This window comes from Acomys russatus, chromosome 27 (assembly GCF_903995435.1).
Source record: "Acomys russatus chromosome 27, mAcoRus1.1, whole genome shotgun sequence".
NCBI classification, from domain to species: Eukaryota; Metazoa; Chordata; class Mammalia; order Rodentia; family Muridae; genus Acomys; species Acomys russatus.
The window spans coordinates 36671367-36690759 of record NC_067163.1 but is presented as its reverse complement, the minus strand read 5'-3'; the positions used below and the strand labels follow the sequence as shown (position 1 = coordinate 36690759).

General features: G+C 43.9%; 1 protein-coding gene across 1 annotated transcript in view; it reads left to right on the top strand.

The window, feature by feature from the left end:
* Tenm3 (teneurin transmembrane protein 3) overlaps positions 1–19393 on the top strand; it is a 505702-nt gene that overhangs the window by 465374 nt on the left and 20935 nt on the right. The window contains exons 24-25 of the mRNA XM_051169939.1: positions 14952–15127; positions 17310–17545. Of these exons, the coding sequence (XP_051025896.1) occupies positions 14952–15127; positions 17310–17545 (412 nt within the window). The remainder of the gene's footprint in view (positions 1–14951; positions 15128–17309; positions 17546–19393) is intronic.

The following is a 19393-nucleotide window of genomic DNA, read 5'->3' as shown; positions in this document are numbered from 1 at the left end:
TTGGGAGCAAGGATATAATGAAATTACAGGAGTGTCTGCCCCATATGTTTTCCTCAGGGGACTCAGGGAGCCAAGCAGCCTGCAGTTACCAGCCCAGAGCCCTGTCCCTCATCTTTCTAGCATGCTTACCTCAGACCCAACTAAGGCCCTCCATGTTCCTCTTCTTGGTGCCTCAGTCTTGGCCTGTTAACCCTTCATCTTCCTCTTGAGACGCCAGCCTGTGTTCTGGCAATCTGTTCTCATCACAGACCCCTTTGCCTTCTTATACTTATGGGAACTAGCTCCTCGGGCCTTCCTTGGCTTTTGCAGTTATTACTGAACTGATGTCTTGGTAAAATTCCTACTTCCTGTTTTTGGAGTACTGTGTGTCTAATTCAGACACAGAAAGATACTTAGTAAGTTCATAAAAAAGAGGACTTGATGGGTTTGACAATAGCCAGGGTTTTACCAAAACCACAAGGAGATTGTAGCAAGGAGAAAAAAAATCATTGCCAGCTGAGAAACATGTTTTCTGTGACTTTCACCACACCAGTCCCTTAAGCTGGTAAATGGCCTGTAATCATCTTTTGGCATAAATACTTTATACAAAGAAATGGCAGCTTTCAGTCCAAATCCCTATTTGTTTATGGCCAGATTCTCAGCTAGCCTAGTATCTTAAAAAGCCTGAAATTAAAGCTTTTATCAAATAGAAACAGATGGAAAACCTGGACTCAATCAATTTGCCTACTGTAAAAATATGGTTGCCATAGTTCCTGCCAAAGAAATTCTTAAGGAGAGAGAGTTCAAATTACTTACCTAGCATGTTTTCATTTTATTATTTTTTGTTGTTGGTACAAACTTTGGTATGCCATTAGGATTTTGCAGTACTGGTGTGAGTACAGAGAAAATGGATATGTATATATATTTTTTTTTTAATGCAAGCTGTTCTTTCCATGGCTCCTACAACTCATGAAATGTTGCTGTGTACACACAGTGTTCCTCATAGTTTTTTATTGAAGAAAGATTGGAGACAAAAGCCAATGATGTAGTCAGGTGAATATTCATTTATTGAGCAGAATCTGATGGAATCTAGAGCTGGCTCTCTCCAAAGTGCCTTTGAAAAATACTGTACAAATAATCTCTTGCTCTCTGGGATGGTTCAAACCTCTGCACCAATCGTTAATACAGAAAGTGTCGATATTTCCCATTTTTCTTGTCCATCTTTTGATGTTTATGCAGTAGGACTTGTTAGCTTGCCATCTTTTTCTTTATATTATAAGAACTTCCTCGGTTGATCCTGTTGCTTAAATAATTGAGTGAGAAAAGTAAAGACTTCGTATCAGCAGCGTTTTGTTCCGAAATACTACTTTTAAGGAGCAAGAGCAGTAGGAACTGTGTGTATAGCTGTCTGTGACGACATACCATCATAATCCCAAAGACCAGGAGGCAGAGGGAGGAGGACTGGGAGTTTGAGGCCAGTCGGGGTTACTGCAAAGGTTCGAGGGCAGCTTGAACTACATAGCAAGGCCCTGTCTCCCAAAAGTAGGAGTTAAAGATAAACTCACTGAAAAACTTCCTGCCAAACCGTTATAGGTGCTAGACTCCTTCCTTGCGAGGCAGAGAACAAACAAAAATTACAAAGGAAGCTCTCTGTCCTCCAGCCAAGCAAGGTGTCCAAAGGGAAGAAGGTGGCCCCGGCCCCTGCCATTGTGAAGAAATAGGTGGCCAAGAAGGTGGTGAATCCTACTTGAGAAAAGGCCTAAGGACCGTAGCATTGGACAGGACACCCAGCCCAAACGTGATCTCACTAGATTCATCAACTGTCCCCAATACATAAGGCTGTGGTGTGGCTAGGGTGCCTGGTCTATAAGCGGCTCAAAGTACCTCCTGCTGTTAACCAGCTCACCCAGGCCCTGGACCAGCAAACAGCTACCCAGCTACTTAAGCTTGCCCACGGGTACAGGCCGGAGACAAAGCAGAAGAAGCAGCTAAGGCTGCTGACCTGGACTGGCAAAGGGGACGTCCCAGCCAAGAGGCCACCTGTACTGGCTCCAAATACGGTCAAAACAGTCACCACTTTAGTGGGGAGTTAAAAAGCTCAGCTGGTGATGATTGTCCTGGAGGATGTAGACTCCGTTGAGCTGGTGGCCTTCCTGCCTGCCCTGTGTTGTAAGATGGGAGTCCGCCACTGCATTGTCAAGGAAAGGGCCAGGCTGGGGCGGCTGGTCCACAGGAAGACATGTGCCGCAGTTGCCTTCGCACTGGGTAACTTGGAAGACAAAGGCATTTGGGCTAAGCTGGTGGAAGCTATCAGGGCCTATTACCAGGACAGATACAATGAGATCCACGGCTACTGGGGAAGCCAAATCCTGGGTCCTAAAACTGTGGTTCATATTGCCAAGCTGGAAAAGGCAAAGGCTGAAGAGCTTGCCGCTTTTAAACTGGGTTAAATGTATACACTGCTGAGTTTTCTGTACGTAAATATAATTGCAAAATCGTCCTCCAGAAAAATTAAAGGGAAGGCAGACATTTTTCCATTCAAATACAAGTACAGTATGTTTGTACCTGATACCAGAGAGGATGGGGGTCAGGGTGGGGCTTGATTCCCAATCCCCAACTTGAAATTTTTATCAGCCACCAATAACATAGGCAAGTGACTCTAATAGAGGATACTTGAGTGGTTTCTCAAGGATGAGAGACTTGTTTTCAAAAACTAGAGTTGCAGCAGTTTCTCTCCATGGCACCTGTAGTTGCTCTGTCCCTATTGTGACTCCTTTTTTTAAAAAAATTTTTTTAATTTTATTAATTAAACCTTTTTTTAGTTTTTACATATACACTTATATTATTACACATATATACACATATATACAATATGTGTATACAATAAACTACCTACAACAAAAAGGACCATGACACAATCAGGAATTGTAAGAATGTTGTGACTCCTTTTTAAAATAGCTGGTATTTTAGACATGCCACTAGAATACAACTTATGGTGGCTTTCACTCAGCTTTGACGTCTCGGAGCTAACCTAATATGTCTCAAGGGATGAATAATTATAAGTGGCTGTCTCAAGTCTCCTCTTCTCCTAACTCAATGGTCACCAGAAAGGAAGCCCACTGTGTGGCTGTACACTGATAAGCCTACATACAAGTCTTAGTCCTGTTTTGTGGGGCTGAGGATGGGGCAGGGTTTCTCTATGGAATCCAGGCTGATGTGGAACTTGCTCCATAGACCAGACTGGCCTGGAACTCACAGAGATTTGCCTGCCTCTGCCTCCAGGGTGCTAGGATTAAGGGCGTGTGCCACCACACCCTGCAAAACAACATGTCTTAGTCTTTAAAAACAATTGCCCAGTACTTTAGTCTCTTAGCTATAGTAATTCCAGAGAGACCACAAAGATGTCACCTGCTAAAAAATGTATTATTTAAAAAGCTCATACCCAAAGTGAAACTATAGTTCTTACAATTGAATGCACACAGAAGCAAATCCAGTGTATGGAATTGGGCGATTGAATAAATTATTTACTAGTGAACGGCATTTCACAGCTCTCCGCTTGCTCGCCCACATAAAATACAAAGGGTTTGGGGATATCTAGAGGCGCCTCTCCGGGGTGAAGTAGACAACGTAGGCGAAAGCTATGCATTCTAGCTGATGTGCACATGCACACACCGGCAGGCTAGTGGCAATTTTCCTGTCTTGGGAGTTTGAATATTTCTGGAGCTGAGTGTGATCTTTTGTGAGCTATATTCAGATTTACAGAGCAAATAAATGAGTTTCGGCTCCCGCCCCCCCCCCCTCCCGTTTATGTAGGTATATATGGGTCTCCAGCTCCTCATTTGAGTTCTTTATTGTCCCTCATTCAAGCTCTGCAATTTCAGAATGAGCTTCGGAACCATTTCTTTATAATGAGCCTAACTCTGCGCCCACGGCACCAGCCCACAACCCACCCACCCCCACCTATTCTGATACCCTAGGAGAACAAGGGAAGATGGGGGGGGACCTCAAAGAAGAGCAGGATGTAAATGCCAGCTAGCTATGTGCCCTCAGGGCGCTTCCTAATCCAAAACAGTGTACAGAAGGCACAGATAAAGTAAGGAGACTCAAAGGTAATTATTCCAAATTAGGAAGGTTTGTCCTTTGCTTGTTGATACTGAATCGGCTGGAATCACCCAACAGGGGTGTCCTGCTGCGTTCTTACACAGGTGTCCCTTTGATCACGTCAGACGAAGGAATTGATTAGAGGTGGCTTCCATCTGACAGGATTGAGGATAACCCTCAATCCTATAGGGCGGAGGAAGGGTATGGCAACCAGAATGTAATCAGAATAAATTATAATAAATTTGAGGGGGGGGGGGAAGAGAGGGAGGGAGAGAGAGAAAAGTACCTGACAAACCACAGGTCATTGTTACTTCTGTACGAAAACTGCACTGAAAACTAAGTCCTCACTTTACAAATATGCACCGTCCAGTGGCCCCAAGGCTCCCTTCAGTATCTCCTGTGTCTTTCTTCCTCTGTGAAGGACAGCATTTAGGAGCTCAGGGCCAACTCAGAAGAGATTTCACCAGCAAATCACTGAAAATCGTGGGGGATCCTGCCCTGCTTTTCATTGTTTGCTGTTTTGTTTAATTCTCTAATAGGTTTGCATTAATTTTTTGAACCAAAATGTGTATACCAGGAAATCAATGAGAACTGTGTAGGCAATTGACTACAGTAGTAGCTATAGCACATTTCAAACATAAATACTATAGGGCTATACTTTCATCAATATTTGATTTATCCCAACTCTTTTCTATAGTCTAGATTAAAAAAAAAAAAAAAATCTGTCCAGGTCTCAAAGGAGAAAGAAAAAGAAAATCCTGTGTAATTCAGATTTTAAAAAAAAAAAAAAAAAAAAAAAACAGTAACCAGTTTTTCTGAGTGTGGCGTATGAGGTCTAATGTGGATATGTCAGTTGCAGCAAAGCTATGCTAGCTCCTCCAGTGTGGTCCACTTAGCAAATGAATGTTCTTAGGGTGTTAAATTGCTCGATAATGGCTCAAAAATGAGTAATTCAGCCTCTAAGTGTAGACTCACTCTTTCTACATTGGCTAGGTGCTTCATACGGCCCCGTCATTGACTTCCCTTGCAAAACAGAGACCAGGGCACACACTCACCACTCTAAGTGACCATTGAGAAGAAGAAGAGCTTCTCATGTGGACAGGACAGGGCAGCCTTCCCTTTGCACTGTCATGGAGCTGAAGGTGAAGAGAAGAATGTTCTACAACCGTGTGTCATCTGCAACTCAATCCTGGGAGAGTAAAACAAAAACCTGTATAGAAGCCCTTCATTCTTTCCAAGTCACCTTCAGCTTTCCCAGCAAAGCACTGCAGAGAGAGAAAGCCTCTCGTGTATATATACATCTGGGCCCACGAGACATTGCCAGATGTCTAGAGCCTGCGGATGTTGACGCATTGAGGGCAGTACACTTCTCTTCTGGACTCTGACCTAAGAAAGAGATTAGAGGACTGGGGCATTGTCCACATGTTTCTGTTGCTCACTGCATCTCTCCAATCCATCATTACTCCATCTAGTAAACACATGGGGACAAATATGACAGACAGACAGAACAGATGCTGGTGTAAACAAATACTACTTTGAGCCAGCAAGATGGCTCAGTGGGTAAAGGTGTTTGCTACAATCTGATGCCCTGAGTTTGATAGAAGGAGAAAAATGATTCAACAAAGTTGTCCTCTGACCTCCACACATGGCAGGAGTACTTACGCATACACATAAAATCTTAATTTTATTTCTTATTTTTAAGAAATAAGAGTATCACTTTCCAGTTCTACCTAAAAAGGATTTGCATTTTCTTCCCTATATAAAGTTTGATATAAATTAAGAATTTTTTACATAATTAGGCCTTTTGATTAAAAATGTATATAAAAATCAAAGGCTAAAAAGTGTTGGTTTTTTTAATACATAGATGATCGGGCTGGAGAGATGGCTCAGCCGTTAAAGGGTAGGCTCTCAACCAAAAATATAAGAAATAGATGATCAATTAATTTAAGCATATAATGAATGTTAGTTCATTATGAACATTATGAAAGAAAGAACTCATCCTATGTCAAACTCAAAAAAGAAAAGGATGAGCTGGGCCCCTATAAAGACAAGCATATGCCTGACTGGAAGTTGGGAGAACAAACTTCCCTCCCAGAAGATGCTGTGGCAATAAAATCAAAAATCAAAGATTGTTGTAGTGTGGAGAAGCAACATGGCCCTCTAATATCTCCATCTACATGAATGCAAATGCAACAGACTGTTTCCATAGAAACCAAAAAGGCATTTAGGATGACTAGCTAAAAACCTAAAGGAAGGTCCGGTGGCTCTTTGAGGTAGTTATTCTAATTTTGAGTAAGTGAGATGGGTTGTAGCCAGCAGTTTCTTTTTACCCGTTATGTGCCTACTCATGCCCGATTGATTTTATTAATAAAGGCTTCCCTTTAACATAACGTTCAAGGCATATCTCACAAACCTATCCCACGACCATAGCTGGTTCAGTGTGAATGTGTCCCACCTGACACTACCCTCCTGGAAACACTATTTTAAAGGAGCAATTTTGCTGCCTCAAGGGAAGAGAAAGGCTCTTGAATGCTGGCAAGTATGTCAAACCTCTTAGGCTTTAGTGAGGTGAGGATTTTGTCCATGCCCTTTGGTCAAGGAACATTTCCTATTTGTCCACTACATCCCTGGCAACACACACACACACACACACACACACACACACACACACACACACACACCCTTGATATGAGCTATGGCGGGTACTGACTTGAGTGCAGGAGAATAGTCAAGTTCAGCATCTACTGGACGCTGAACACATAAGTAAATATGCATAACTATGATAAGGGCTAAGACGGTGTTGCTCACCCGGCACTGCTGGGGACAAGAGCGAGGCAAAATGTACATCTCAGTTAAGCTATGTCTGAAGAAACAGACACACGTCAGCCAGAAGTGACAAAGTGGCAAACGGGAGCAAAGCCCTGATATCAGGCAGGCTGCACATGGCAGGTTTGGGACGAACATGCATTTTAGAATGACTGGAGCATGAAAGGTACATGGGGACACTGGAAGATGAGACTAGAAAGAGATGTCGACAGAGCATGGTTCTCCTCAAGTAAGGCTTAGATGGCATGCTATGGAGTTGGAGTGCCCGGGAAATCCTCCATGATGGGGAGGAAAGATGGAGTTGGGGCGGGTGGGGGGGGGGGTTCGATAAAGAAACCACATGGTCGGCTTGGTAACTGTGTAAGCATGGACTTAAGGGAGAAAAATAGATGGCATAGGGAGAAAAAGAAAGTTATGAACAAGGAATGAAGGAGTGAATCCAGACTAGGCCCTAATCACAAGAGGAAATGGTCGTCATTGAGAGCTGAGTAGGTAGGACCATCTCAGGTAGGTTTCCTGTTTTCCCAATGGAGTTGACAAAGTAGATTGGAAAACCACAGAAATACGCAGAGGGCACATGTTTGGAAGGTATAAATGTAAGCCCCATGTACTGTGTTACATATGATCCAAAGGGCTGCCTGGGAACTTGTATGTTATTGAACACCGTTATCCCGGTTCTTGGAAGACTGAGACAGGAAGACCATGAGTTCAAGACCAGCCTGGGGAACTTTAAAGACCATGGTCTTTAAAATGATAATGAAAGAAAGAGAAAGAAATATACTGGTTAGACCTTAGGTGAAAACCAGTTCTTGAGATGTGGATATGATGTGGGCGCTCCTGAGGAAGCTAAATTAGGAGTGAATGACGTCACAGTGGAAAGGAATGTAGACGGCCTGGCTACCAGTGGCAGGCGTGTGCGTGCGTGCATGCGTGTGTGTGTGTGTGTGTGTGTGTGTGTGTGTGTGTGTGTGTGTGTGTGTAAGAGAGAGAGAGAGAGAGAGAGAGAGGAAAGGAGGGAGAGAGAACAAAGAATAAAGGAGGATGTGTTCACACTCTGTTTTTAGCACTGGTAGAATACAAACAAGATAATGAAGGCATGTGTAGTTCTATAGAGCAAAAATTCCTCTTGATGAACTGTCTAGCATGTCTACATCTCAAAACTGGCATAGATGTCCATGTTTATCAGCCAGTGCACGATTCTAAAAGGCAGAAGGACACTGCACAAATCCTTTGAACCCTAAGGGAGCTCTTTCTGGACCGCCTTGGTTAGATGACTTATTTCAAGGCCTGTGCGTTGTCACTCTGTCAGTTCTCCTACCCAGGCTGTGACTACGCAGAGAAAGAGGCATTGGGTCACCTTTCTTGAATGTGATCCTAGGTAGGGGGGAAAATGGTTCCTAGGGCCATCTCTCACTGTGCTCCATGCTCAAAAGGGCTAGGCCTGAAATACGAGAGGAAGGTCTGCCCTTGTCTACCTCCTCTGAACTCATGCTATCTTAGAGTTCAGGGGAAAGAGAGTATGGCAAAATGGCTGCAGACTTCCGCCCTTTCTGATTTCATGGAATAAACACAGGTCAGACTCTGTCCCTTAAGAGAAGCTCAACCAAGCAAAGCAATTTAAATTGGAGTAGCCCACCCTCTCCTGTCTGTTCATATCCCTTTTTCAAGATCCTCTCAGCACTTCAAAGAATATCATATAAAAACCAAACAGCAGGTTCCTTTGTCTTTCTGGTTTTGCTCTTTCTCGGTCACTTTGAAAGCTCCTCCACATGAGAAGGCCCTGTCATCCTGAAGATAACTTGATTCCTCTGCTTATGATGTTGGATTTTTTTTCCGCTAATGTCATCCCAATTTTTGAGGATTTGCTACTGGCAACATTGCTATTGAATTCAAAGAAATAATAATTTGCCTCTGAGATAATTATTAAGAAATACTTATGTAAAACCTTAGGCTTAGTGTTACCAGTCGCATTGTTATTAACATCAGAAGGCCAAATAAGCACGCCATCCAAGTATAAGTGACTCCCTGTTCTGTTCTTGCTGTTGGTAAGCATGTTCTTCGTCAAGAATGAGGATCAAGGAATGACTTCCGCATTCATGTTCAGTGCTGAGGGTGTTTGTCGCTTACCATAGTGATGGATAGGTTGTTTTAAATTCCCATCGTAGAGAAAGCATGGTCACAGCAGGTAGCAACAATACATAGATTTTCTTGTTTTTGTCTTTATTGGCTCATGTAAAAAGAAATTGCAGTTATTAAGTGTATAAGATAGGCAGTGAAATACAGGGCATGTGAGTCTGTCATTGGAAAGCTTACTGTGATTCAAGACTAAGGGCAAATCTATATACTTACTGAGAAACAGGGTAGGATAATAGTGGAAGACCCTGGAAAGATGAGAAAGACCATCTGTGACTATACTTGAACATTCAACTAAGGAATCTATCTTAAACAGGGTCGTTGAAGTCACATTCTAAAGCTCTGGAAAACTGCACATGGTTTCGGTTGACATAGATTTGTTGAGAGTGTAGCTTAGTCGGTGTTTCTTTTGAATGAGAATCTACTGAAGATGTTTAAGTGCAGGAGTATCACAATCGTAGTGTTTTAGAGATTTACTAGTGAGTGCGGGGAGAGTCGGGTAGACCAGTTGTCAAAGTCTAGGGCAGCTGTAAGAATGGAAAAATAAGTATGTGAAATATTAACGGAGGAAAAATGAAGAGTTGGGCCCGTCATGTCTGTGGGAAGAAAAGAGGCGGTTTCTTCTCAGGGTGAGACCATTTGAAGGGAGTGACTGAGGCTGTGACTCTGAGGCATTTACTAATAATCTCAGTGCCTAGGAAACAGAAAGGGGGTTTTGAAAATACTCTACAAAAGCTAAAGTAGCAAGTCTAGGCAAAAATCCAATCAAAATTAAAATCAAACAAATCTATAACCATAAAAAGGGTGCCCTATCGGTGCAAGAGCTAAAGGTCAGTAAGAGCCTGGGGGAGAGCATCTTTTTTCCAGATAGAGTCCTTTGTGAAGAGGGGTCAGTGGGAGCAGAAAAGAATGTGCTGTGTGATGAATCTGAAGCTATGAGGCCGTGACCAGATGAGTGGAGTAGTGAACACGGAGTGGGTGTTCTGTTCAAAGTCCCTAGAGCCTCTTGCATTGTAAATTCAAAAGGCTAATAAAAGAAAAACTACATCTCTAATATACAAGGTGGGGAGGTCTAGTGCACTGAGGCCAAGCCACAAGCATTAAGCTGAACTGCAAAGCTGCACACGAGCAATGTCCAGCAGTATATGGGTTATATAGAAAGGTCTCTGATTACCCAGGGTCAGAATGTTCCAACTGGTCATTGCTGGTACATTGTTTCCTTCTCTCTCTCTCTCTCTCTCTCTCTCTCTCTCTCTCTCTCTCTCTCTCTCTCTCTCTCTCTTTCTCTCTCCTCCTGCCTCTATCCCTCCCCTCATCTCTCTCTGGCAAAGGGTTAACCATCATTTCTAGAATACCTGAAAAGTATTTTTTGATAGCTGGTTTGTTTGTTGGTTTGTTTGTTGGTTTGTTTCAACTCCTTACCCAGGATCCTCTGGTTATTTTAAAGTCTCTCGGTCAACTCATTGTCATTTCTGTTGACAAAGGTCCTACTCTGTGATGGTTTTCACTGATCTACACTGAAATGAAACACTAAATAAGGATGGTGAAAATTCTTTTCATAACGCTTTTCTCAGGGTTCAGGATACAACAGCCAATGGTGTGGCTTTAAATTGAAGGAGGCTAGAAAAGGCCTGACCATCTCCCACCTTCCTTTCTTCCTCCCCTCACTCCAGAAACTTGTACACATGCTTGCATTCCTTTTCCCCAAGAAAGGTCACAGAAACTCGGGTTCCTCCCCCCTGGTAATATCAAAGGGGCCACCTGTTCTCTCTGCTATTAAAGTAGACCACAGGACCCTCATTCCAGATCCTACCCAGGGGGACCAGGTAGAATCTGAACCAACAGGCCTTGCTGTGGTCTGGTCCCTCCATCAGCTCATGCATGTCCTGTCCAATCATCTGTCTCCCCAGCTGGCCCTGCTTATTCTAACATAAACATAAAGTACACACAGGAGCACACCCCCTCCCATCCTTTGTGATAGATAAGCAAGGGACCGTACTACGTGCTTTCAATCCCAGAGCGTATTCCTTTAGACCAATTATCTCTCGACCTCAAATTAGGCCTATTCTGCCTTCAGTGTGATTAAATACTTTCTTTCTTTCTTTCTTTCTTTCTTCTTTTCCTTTTTTTTTTTTTTTTTTTTTTTTTTTTTTTTTTTTTTTTTTTTTTTCCTCGTTTTTTGAGACAGGGTTTCTCTGTGTAGCTTTGGACTCACTTTATAGACCAGGTTAGCCTCAAACTCATATTGGTCTGCCTGTTTCTGCCTCCCAAGTGCTGGGATTAAAGGCGTGCGCCACCACCCAGCTAAATACTACTTCTTTATGAAATGGTGGGAGTGGCAGATGCTAGCTCTCTGCCTAAAAGCCCTGTGCTGCTTCCTATGTTTTTTGTATCCTGCAAGTCTCTGGAGCTCTCTCTGCCTGGCCTTGTCACCTCTTTGCAAGCTCCTTGCAGTGCTGCCCACCAACCACATCCTGTTAAAGTTTTGCTTCCCTGAAAGCCTTCCTTGGCACTCCATCCCCACACTGAAGCCTGTGCTAGGCCCGACTCGCCTACAGAGTTCCACAGCGAGGACTCCCAGCCACTGAAGGCTCAAAACTAACTTAACCTTTCTCCCTAGTCCTAACAGCTTCAAAGCTATATATCCAAGACCCACAACTCCCTCCCCCTCCCCTCTCCGCCCTCCCCCCACCCCCCCCCCCCCACCACGAGTCCTGATCTGCCCATGAAAACCTCTGTCTTATCCAACCTCAGTGGAGACATCTCTACCTACATTCTGGTCCCTAAGGGGATCGATCTCTAATGGGGGGGAGGGGGGAGAGGTGCTCATTTCTTCTTAACTCAGCCAGACACCCCAAGGGCTATCACTCATCACCCTGGCCTTTTGCCTTCACACACTTTAGCCCTGTTAATGCTTTAACTTAGACTTAGCCGTCTGTGGCCACTTGTTGGCAGGCAGGCATTCAGAACTTCCAGGGCCAAACTGTTAAATTGAGCCATTGAGGAGCCAGTTTCCTCCTTCTGTCACTCTTTAACTGTAGCACCTCCAAAGGTTACTTGTATTTTTATTTCCCAAAGAGCCAAAGAGCCTCCTGGGCTTGTTCCCCTCCCCCACATGCTCCTCTTTCCTGCGATATAAAATGCCTGCCCAGCAGGAAATGGAATGAGTGGTGAGCCAGTGAAAGCAGCAAGTCAAAGGTTGGCAAAATGCTTTCTACAGGAGAAAGGTGAAGCCTCTGCTTGAGATTGAATGGGGCTGGGAAGTATAAACCAGCGAAAGGGCAGGTCAGCGGCTGCAGCAGGAATGAGTCGTGTGTGTGAGTGTGTGTGTGTGTGTGTGTGTGTGTGTGTGTGTGTGTGTGTGTGTGTGTGTGTGTGTAAGCCACAGTTCCCAACTTTGAATCAGGCCCTGTGGTTTACAGAAAGGATAATGGGTCTGAGGTCAGGGGTGTAACAGTTCGAGTGATAGCTCAGCCAGGAGAGCCTTAACAAGTGATTTAACCACTCCATCTTTATTTCTCTTTCTACAAGATGGGGGAAGGCTAATGCAGTACATACAGAATGATGTGTATGTAAGAACATTCAGAGGATTTCTAAAGGACTATGGGAACTGTGAGCAGTACAGTGTGATTCAAGAAGTACACCGAAGCTTGGCTTAATGGCGCACGCCTGTGCTCCCAACACTCTGGGGGGGGGGGGGGTTCAGAGGCAGGCGGATTGCTGTGAGTTCGAGGCCAGCCTGGCCTACAAAGCGAGTCCAGGCAGCCAAGGCAACACAGAGAAACCCTGTCTTGAAAAAAAATCATACTGAATATAAGCCACAGCTTGAGACTGGTTTTGTTCATAATTCTGCATCTCCATTTTTGCCGTGTGAATCAGCCTTCTACATGTTCGCTTCGAGATCAATAATGTCTTCAGAAAAGAAGTGACAGCAGTAACCTATTTTGGATTTCTTTCATTTATGGCTTCATCTGCCTAGGGCATTGAGCTATCTGGGGAGAGAAAGAAGTCTGCTTTGTGTCTTCAGCGCTGCCTTTTCCAAGCAATGATGACTCTTAATGGTGCGCTTGCTCATCTTTGTCCTCCATCTCTCCCCACTTCTTCCTGAGTGCCCCCACCTATGGCGAGCAGCGTGGCCCATCCCTGCGGCTGGCTGAACAGCGTGGTCCATCCCCACTGCTGGCTGAGCACCCTGGCAGGCCGTCACATCATGTCATTCAAACCCATGACCTCACTGACACTAACCCCTCTGAGTTAATGGGTTAGCATAACACCAGACACCAAGCAGGCCTGTCCTCACCATCTTTATCGCCTGGAATCTTCCAACTGCAAACAACATCTGCATGCTCTTTCTACCCTGCAGTCTCAATAGCTCTGCTTTTATACCTATTGTTAGGATTATGTGTTTGCCCTCCCCTGGTCATTTTGGTCTTCCTCTAAAAATATCCATCTTCCACCATCAGTGCTTCTGGAATTTTCCTGGAGAATTTTTGAATTTGTTGTTCTCTCTTAAGATAATGTGGTCATCTTTTTAAATTTTTCTGTGGTGATGTGACAAATGCAAACTTCAAGGAAAAAAATTCAATTTTTAGTCAAATATTGTTCCTATAGTATATTAGCATCATCGTGGCATCATATTTAAAATGGACCCTAACATTTAAATAAGTTTCCCATACTTATATGATAAAAAGAAAGCATGTAAAAATAGCTCAGAACTGTTAAATACCAGGAATTACTGTATATCATTTCACTAAATATAATAAGTCAGTTGAGATAGCACAAACTCTTGAAATAACAGTATAGACGAGAGAGGCTGGGGGCTGGGGGCTCTGCACTTGCTCCTCTTTCTAAAGGACCAGCTCAGTCCCCAGCACGTACATCAGGAGACTCACCAGGGAGCCCAACACCCTCCTTATTCTGCGGGCACCCTCCTGCATGTGCACACACCCTGACATGTATACATAATTATAGATAGATAGATAGATAGATAGATAGATAGATAGATAGATATAGATATAGATTTTTTTTTTTTTTTTTTTTTTTTTTTTGGTTTTTTTGAGACAGGATTTCTCTATGTAGCCTTGACTGTCCTGGACTCACCTTGTAGACCAGGTTGGCCTCGAACTCACAGGGATCCACCTGCCTCTGCTTCTTGAGTGCTGGGATTAAAGGCGTGTGCCACCACCGCCCAACTTTAAAAATAACTTTTTAACAGCATTTTTAAAGAAAGGTTATCACCGTCACGACCACGGAAGTCCTAATTTGCCATAAACTATCTTAATCACTGAGAAATTTTAAAAGTCTTTAGGGCTAGAGATAGTTTAGTGACAGAGCATTTACCCTGGTGTTCATTAGGCTCTGGGTGCCAGCCCTCAACACTGTCCAAAAAGAGTCTTTAAAAGGTCTTTTTTTTTCCCCCCTCTCTAATTTGTTGGAAAATGTGTCAAGATGCTAAAATAATACTTTAAATGTGTTTGAAGGGGGTGCACACGTGTGCGTGTTGCACAGTTGCAGATGACTTAGTTGCTGTTAACTTTAAAAGCAGGGAGCGTTGAATTACCGCTACTTTGCGGAAAATATGGAGAAGCTCTCAGGAATTTCATATCAGCAAGCATGTTTCTTTTGAAACAGCAAATTAGATGTGCAGGTGGGTTTCGGTCACACTTCAAAGACTAAAATGCTGAGATGGAGGACTATTCTGTTTACTCTCGCTCTCACCGGTGAGGTTTTTCTATGTTAAACAGGCTTTTGATTACTTCAAAGCGTGTTTGAAGTCCTCACTCTGCATAGCCCATGCACAAAGACAAATACCTCTCCAAATGTGTGCTGCTGATTCTGGCGTGCCTTAAACGTCTAGGTAAAAAGTGCCTGCCGCTCCCCTGTTAACACCACGTGATGCCTCTCTCACTCAGCTACGACAGTGAAGGTCGCCTGACGAATGTCACGTTTCCAACTGGAGTGGTTACAAACTTACACGGGGATATGGACAAGGCCATCACGGTGGACCTTGAGTCATCCAGCCGAGAGGAAGATGTCAGCATCACTTCAAATTTGTCCTCCATTGACTCTTTCTACACCATGGTCCAAGGTAAAGCCGGAGCATAATCTGACATGAATAATGAGCGAGTTATCAATAGCCCCCAAGTAGAACGTGGACTCTTGCGTTTTAAGATAAACCAGATGAAGGGAAGAGAGAGCAGGATGCGTAGAGAAACTAGTGAAGTAATCAAAGCCCTGCAGGCAGTATTATGTATGCACGTGGGCGCGTACACACACACACACACACACACACACACACACACACACACACACACGTATCATATAGTGTATAAAATAATGACAACCTTGAAAAATGTCTTTTTCAATTATTTAATACATCTTCATTCCAGCTCTTAATAGGTGTCATCCCACCAGTTTTGTGTCATCCAACACTTTTGGAGTGTACACCCTCTCCTCTGCCATCTCACTGCAGTGACCTGAGGTGTGCAGCACCGTAACCCACTATGATGTGGTAATTGGAACTACATGTGATGGTGATTTCACCCCACATCCCAAGAAGCTATTTATATATAATGTCTGAACTCTTTCACAGCTTGGAATAATTTCTCAATCTGCATTATACCTCTCTTGCTTTGCTTGGGTTTGGTTTGGATTGACTTGTGTTTGTTTTCTTTTTAAAAGTGTATCCATCAGACAACCTCTGCAATCATCTAAAAGTGATATTTCTTGGTTGTATTTCTTCTACAAATGGTCCTATATTACTCCAAAATCTTAACACTGAGACAGAGACACTAGTTAGTCTATCATATGAAAATGGGTTTTTTATACAAAACAGTGGGTGAATCCCTTTTCATTGGTGGATCTCCCCAAGAAAGAGTCGGTTGGGAGGAGAACATCACTTTGCATTTAGTCTATGCATGCTATGGATACTGATTTTCCAAAGGGTCTTTGACAAAAGACAACAGAATACACACAGGGAAGGGAACTCCTCTAAGACCCTGGAGGTGGACACACCCACCGTACTGACCAGCCTGGTCTACTGAACATCCCAAAGAAGGTAAACCTTTGTTCCATCTACTGAAGTCACTGGTACTTTTAAAGTTTCCTAAAAGGTCACCTTTGAAATTCAGCCAAAACTCTAGTAGCGTGAAATGCCAAAACCCAGGCTGTTCTGTTACCCTCAGGAAGGGCATCTGTGGTTATTACCTTATTCTATTACTTACATTACCTTACATATTACGTTATCACGACTGTGACAAAACACAGTGACAAGCAACAGGAGGAAGGATCTGTTTAGCTCTCGGGTCCCGAGATTTCTGACCATGGTTGCCCACCCATGCGGCTGGGAAGAACATCGCGGCAGTGGAAACCCGCGGTCAAAGAGTTTCCTGTCTCCTGGTGTATGCAAAAGAAGGCTATTGGAGAGAGGGATGGAGACAGGAAAAGAGGGAGGGAAGAAGAACGTAGGTAGATACTTTGGTATCAAGCACCTGCTTGCAATTATGTATTTCCTTCAGCCAGGTGCACTACCAAAACTGCCAGAGACTCCAAATCTAACCCTACAAACTAAAGACCAGGCTCCAACACCTAAGTCATTTTTGAGGGGACGCTTGCTACCCAGACCGTACAAACATCATTAAGTGCCCCTTTTGTTTGTGCTTGAGACCCTTTTCCTCCTGCTCGGTTCCCTTGTCCAGCCTTGAGATATGGGTCTGTGCCTAGTCTTATTGTAATTTGTTATGCCGTGTGCAGTTGATATCCCTGGGTGACCTGTTCTTTTTTTTTTTTTTTTTTTTTTAAGGGAAACTGAGGAGGATTGGATCTAAGAGAGAAGGGAATAGATCGGTGGGCGGGGGGACTGGGAAGAGTAGGGGTAGGGAGAACCAAGGTAGGAATGCAATGGATGTAAAGAATAAAAATTAAAAACATATTATTAGGGCCGGGCGTGGTGGCGCACGCCTTTAATCCCAGCACTCGGGAGGCAGAGGCAGGCGGATCGCTGTGAGTTCGAGGCCAGCCTGGTCTACAAAGTGAGTCCAGAACAGCCAAGACTACACAGAGAAACCCTGTCTCGAAAACCAAAAAAAAAAAAAAAAAAACATATTATATGAAAAATGAAAAAAAAAAAAAAGAAGTCTAAAAAGAATGTATGCCTCAGTATGTTAGAAATATTTATCAGTTCTAAATGCATAACTGTCAAATATTTAATATAGACACAATAATTCACCTTTTCTGCTTTTCTTTTCTTTTCTGGTTTTTTTTTTTTTTAGACCAGTTAAGAAACAGCTACCAAATCGGATATGATGGCTCCCTGAGGATCATCTATGCCAGTGGTCTAGATTCGCACTACCAGACAGAGCCCCATGTTCTGGCTGGCACGGCAAACCCCACGGTGGCCAAAAGAAACATGACTCTCCCCGGGGAGAACGGACAGAATCTGGTAGAATGGAGGTTCCGGAAAGAACAAGCACAGGGCAAAGTCAACGTGTTCGGCCGAAAGCTGAGGGTAAGGGGTGCTTAGAGAGGAAGAGGCGGGTGTCCAGCAACGCGCTGTGGAGATGGCCTGCAGGCCACCCGCCACCCTCGCCTACACCGTCACAAATCACACCAGCCGTCAAAACTTTCAAGATTGCATGTAACACGGGGTTGCACGCAATCTCTGGGGATTAGCTGAGCCTTGTCTTGCTAATGTCGCCCTAAGAGTTAGGACCATAATCTTCCTTCTGTCACTCCATGAGCAGCGATGGCTCCTTCCTGCCTAGGTGGGGATAAGTTAGATTCGCCTTAAATAGCGACAGTTTTCAAAGTCATAAGAATGAATGTTGAAGGAGACAAGAAGTGTGTTTCCTTTGCAGTCTCTATATGTCTATACGTATAGGAAGACATTCGACCTCAGAACCTCTATGCTGTCTCTATGCTAAGATTGAAAGAGGCCCCACCTGTGTGTGTATGTGTGTATGTGTGTGTGTGTGTGTGTGAGAGAGAGAGAGAGAGAGAGAGAGAGAGAGAGAGAGAGAGAGAGAGAGAGAGAGAGAGAGAAATGTGGTGTTTCTCATTATGCTGGTGTAATTGAGCTTTGCAAAATGGTCTCTGCATTTAGTTTGTTGGGTGCTTTTTTTTTTTATCACTCTTATATTACAGGCCAAATGCATCTGGAAGGCAGGCTGTGATTTATGGTAGCTATTTGGTAAAGACAATGTAGATTAAACGCCAAAGCACGGATTGCAAGAAATCACCTTCAGCCACAGCAAACTGAGCCTGATTCATTCTTTATATTAGCAAACAGAGTTTTAGTTTATCAGGTAAATGTAGATAATCCTCCCCAACATTATTTCCCTTGACAGTAAAAAAAAAAAAAAAGTAAATAAATAACTTCAAATCAGGAAGCGAGAACCAAACATGAAGCTGGCTGGTAATTCTTCTCCTTCTTTTCCCTCCACTCAAATGGCTAACTTATTACCCTGAGGGGCCAGCATTATTTACCTTGCCAATTCTTCAGGGTGAGAAACAGCAACTAAATATTGCTCCTGGCTATTTCCAAGAAAAAGAAATGAAAGTTGTAAAAGAATCAGTGGATCAAGCACATACTCTGTCCAGCTTGTGGGTTCTATTCTGATTGCAGTCAATCACAAGGCTAGGGCTTGGGACCCGAAAACACGGTCTCGGGAGCCAGGTCTGAATGCGGCCACCTCCTCCGCATGCCTGGCTCCAGCCAGCCCCACATTGGTTTTGGCTGGAGGGAGGTTAGGACAGTGAGAGGACCGAGAGGACAAACACAGCAATCACCAGAGAGGAAGATAAGGGAGGGGGTCAAGGCAAAGCGACAGGCAGAGAAACACTCACAACTCTTGGCTGGTTCTCTGGGACCGTGGTCTGTTCAAGTGCACTCGAGTGCACTCGAGTTGCTATCTCCCTCTCCATCTACCTAGTTGGCAGTGGCCGCCTGCTTGTTCTTCTGCAGCTGCCATTTCCTGTCTCAGCCCGGGCCCTCCTTCCTCAGCCATTGCAATGCATGAGCTTGCAGGCCTTGCTTTTCTTACTCAGTGATTCCTGAGTGCATATGCACACATGAGTCACAGAACACACACGCACAGGTCACAGGCCCACATGGATGCTTGAGTCACCAGTACACACACAGATACACACAGGAGTCACAGGCACACACAGATACACACAGAAGTCATAGGCCTACATACAGACACACGCACACACACACATACACACACACACACACACACACAGGAGTCACAGTACCACATAAATGAAGTCGGAGGCATAAACACACACATACACAGGAGTCACAGGCACACACACAAATACACACACAGAAGTCATAGGCATACATACACATATA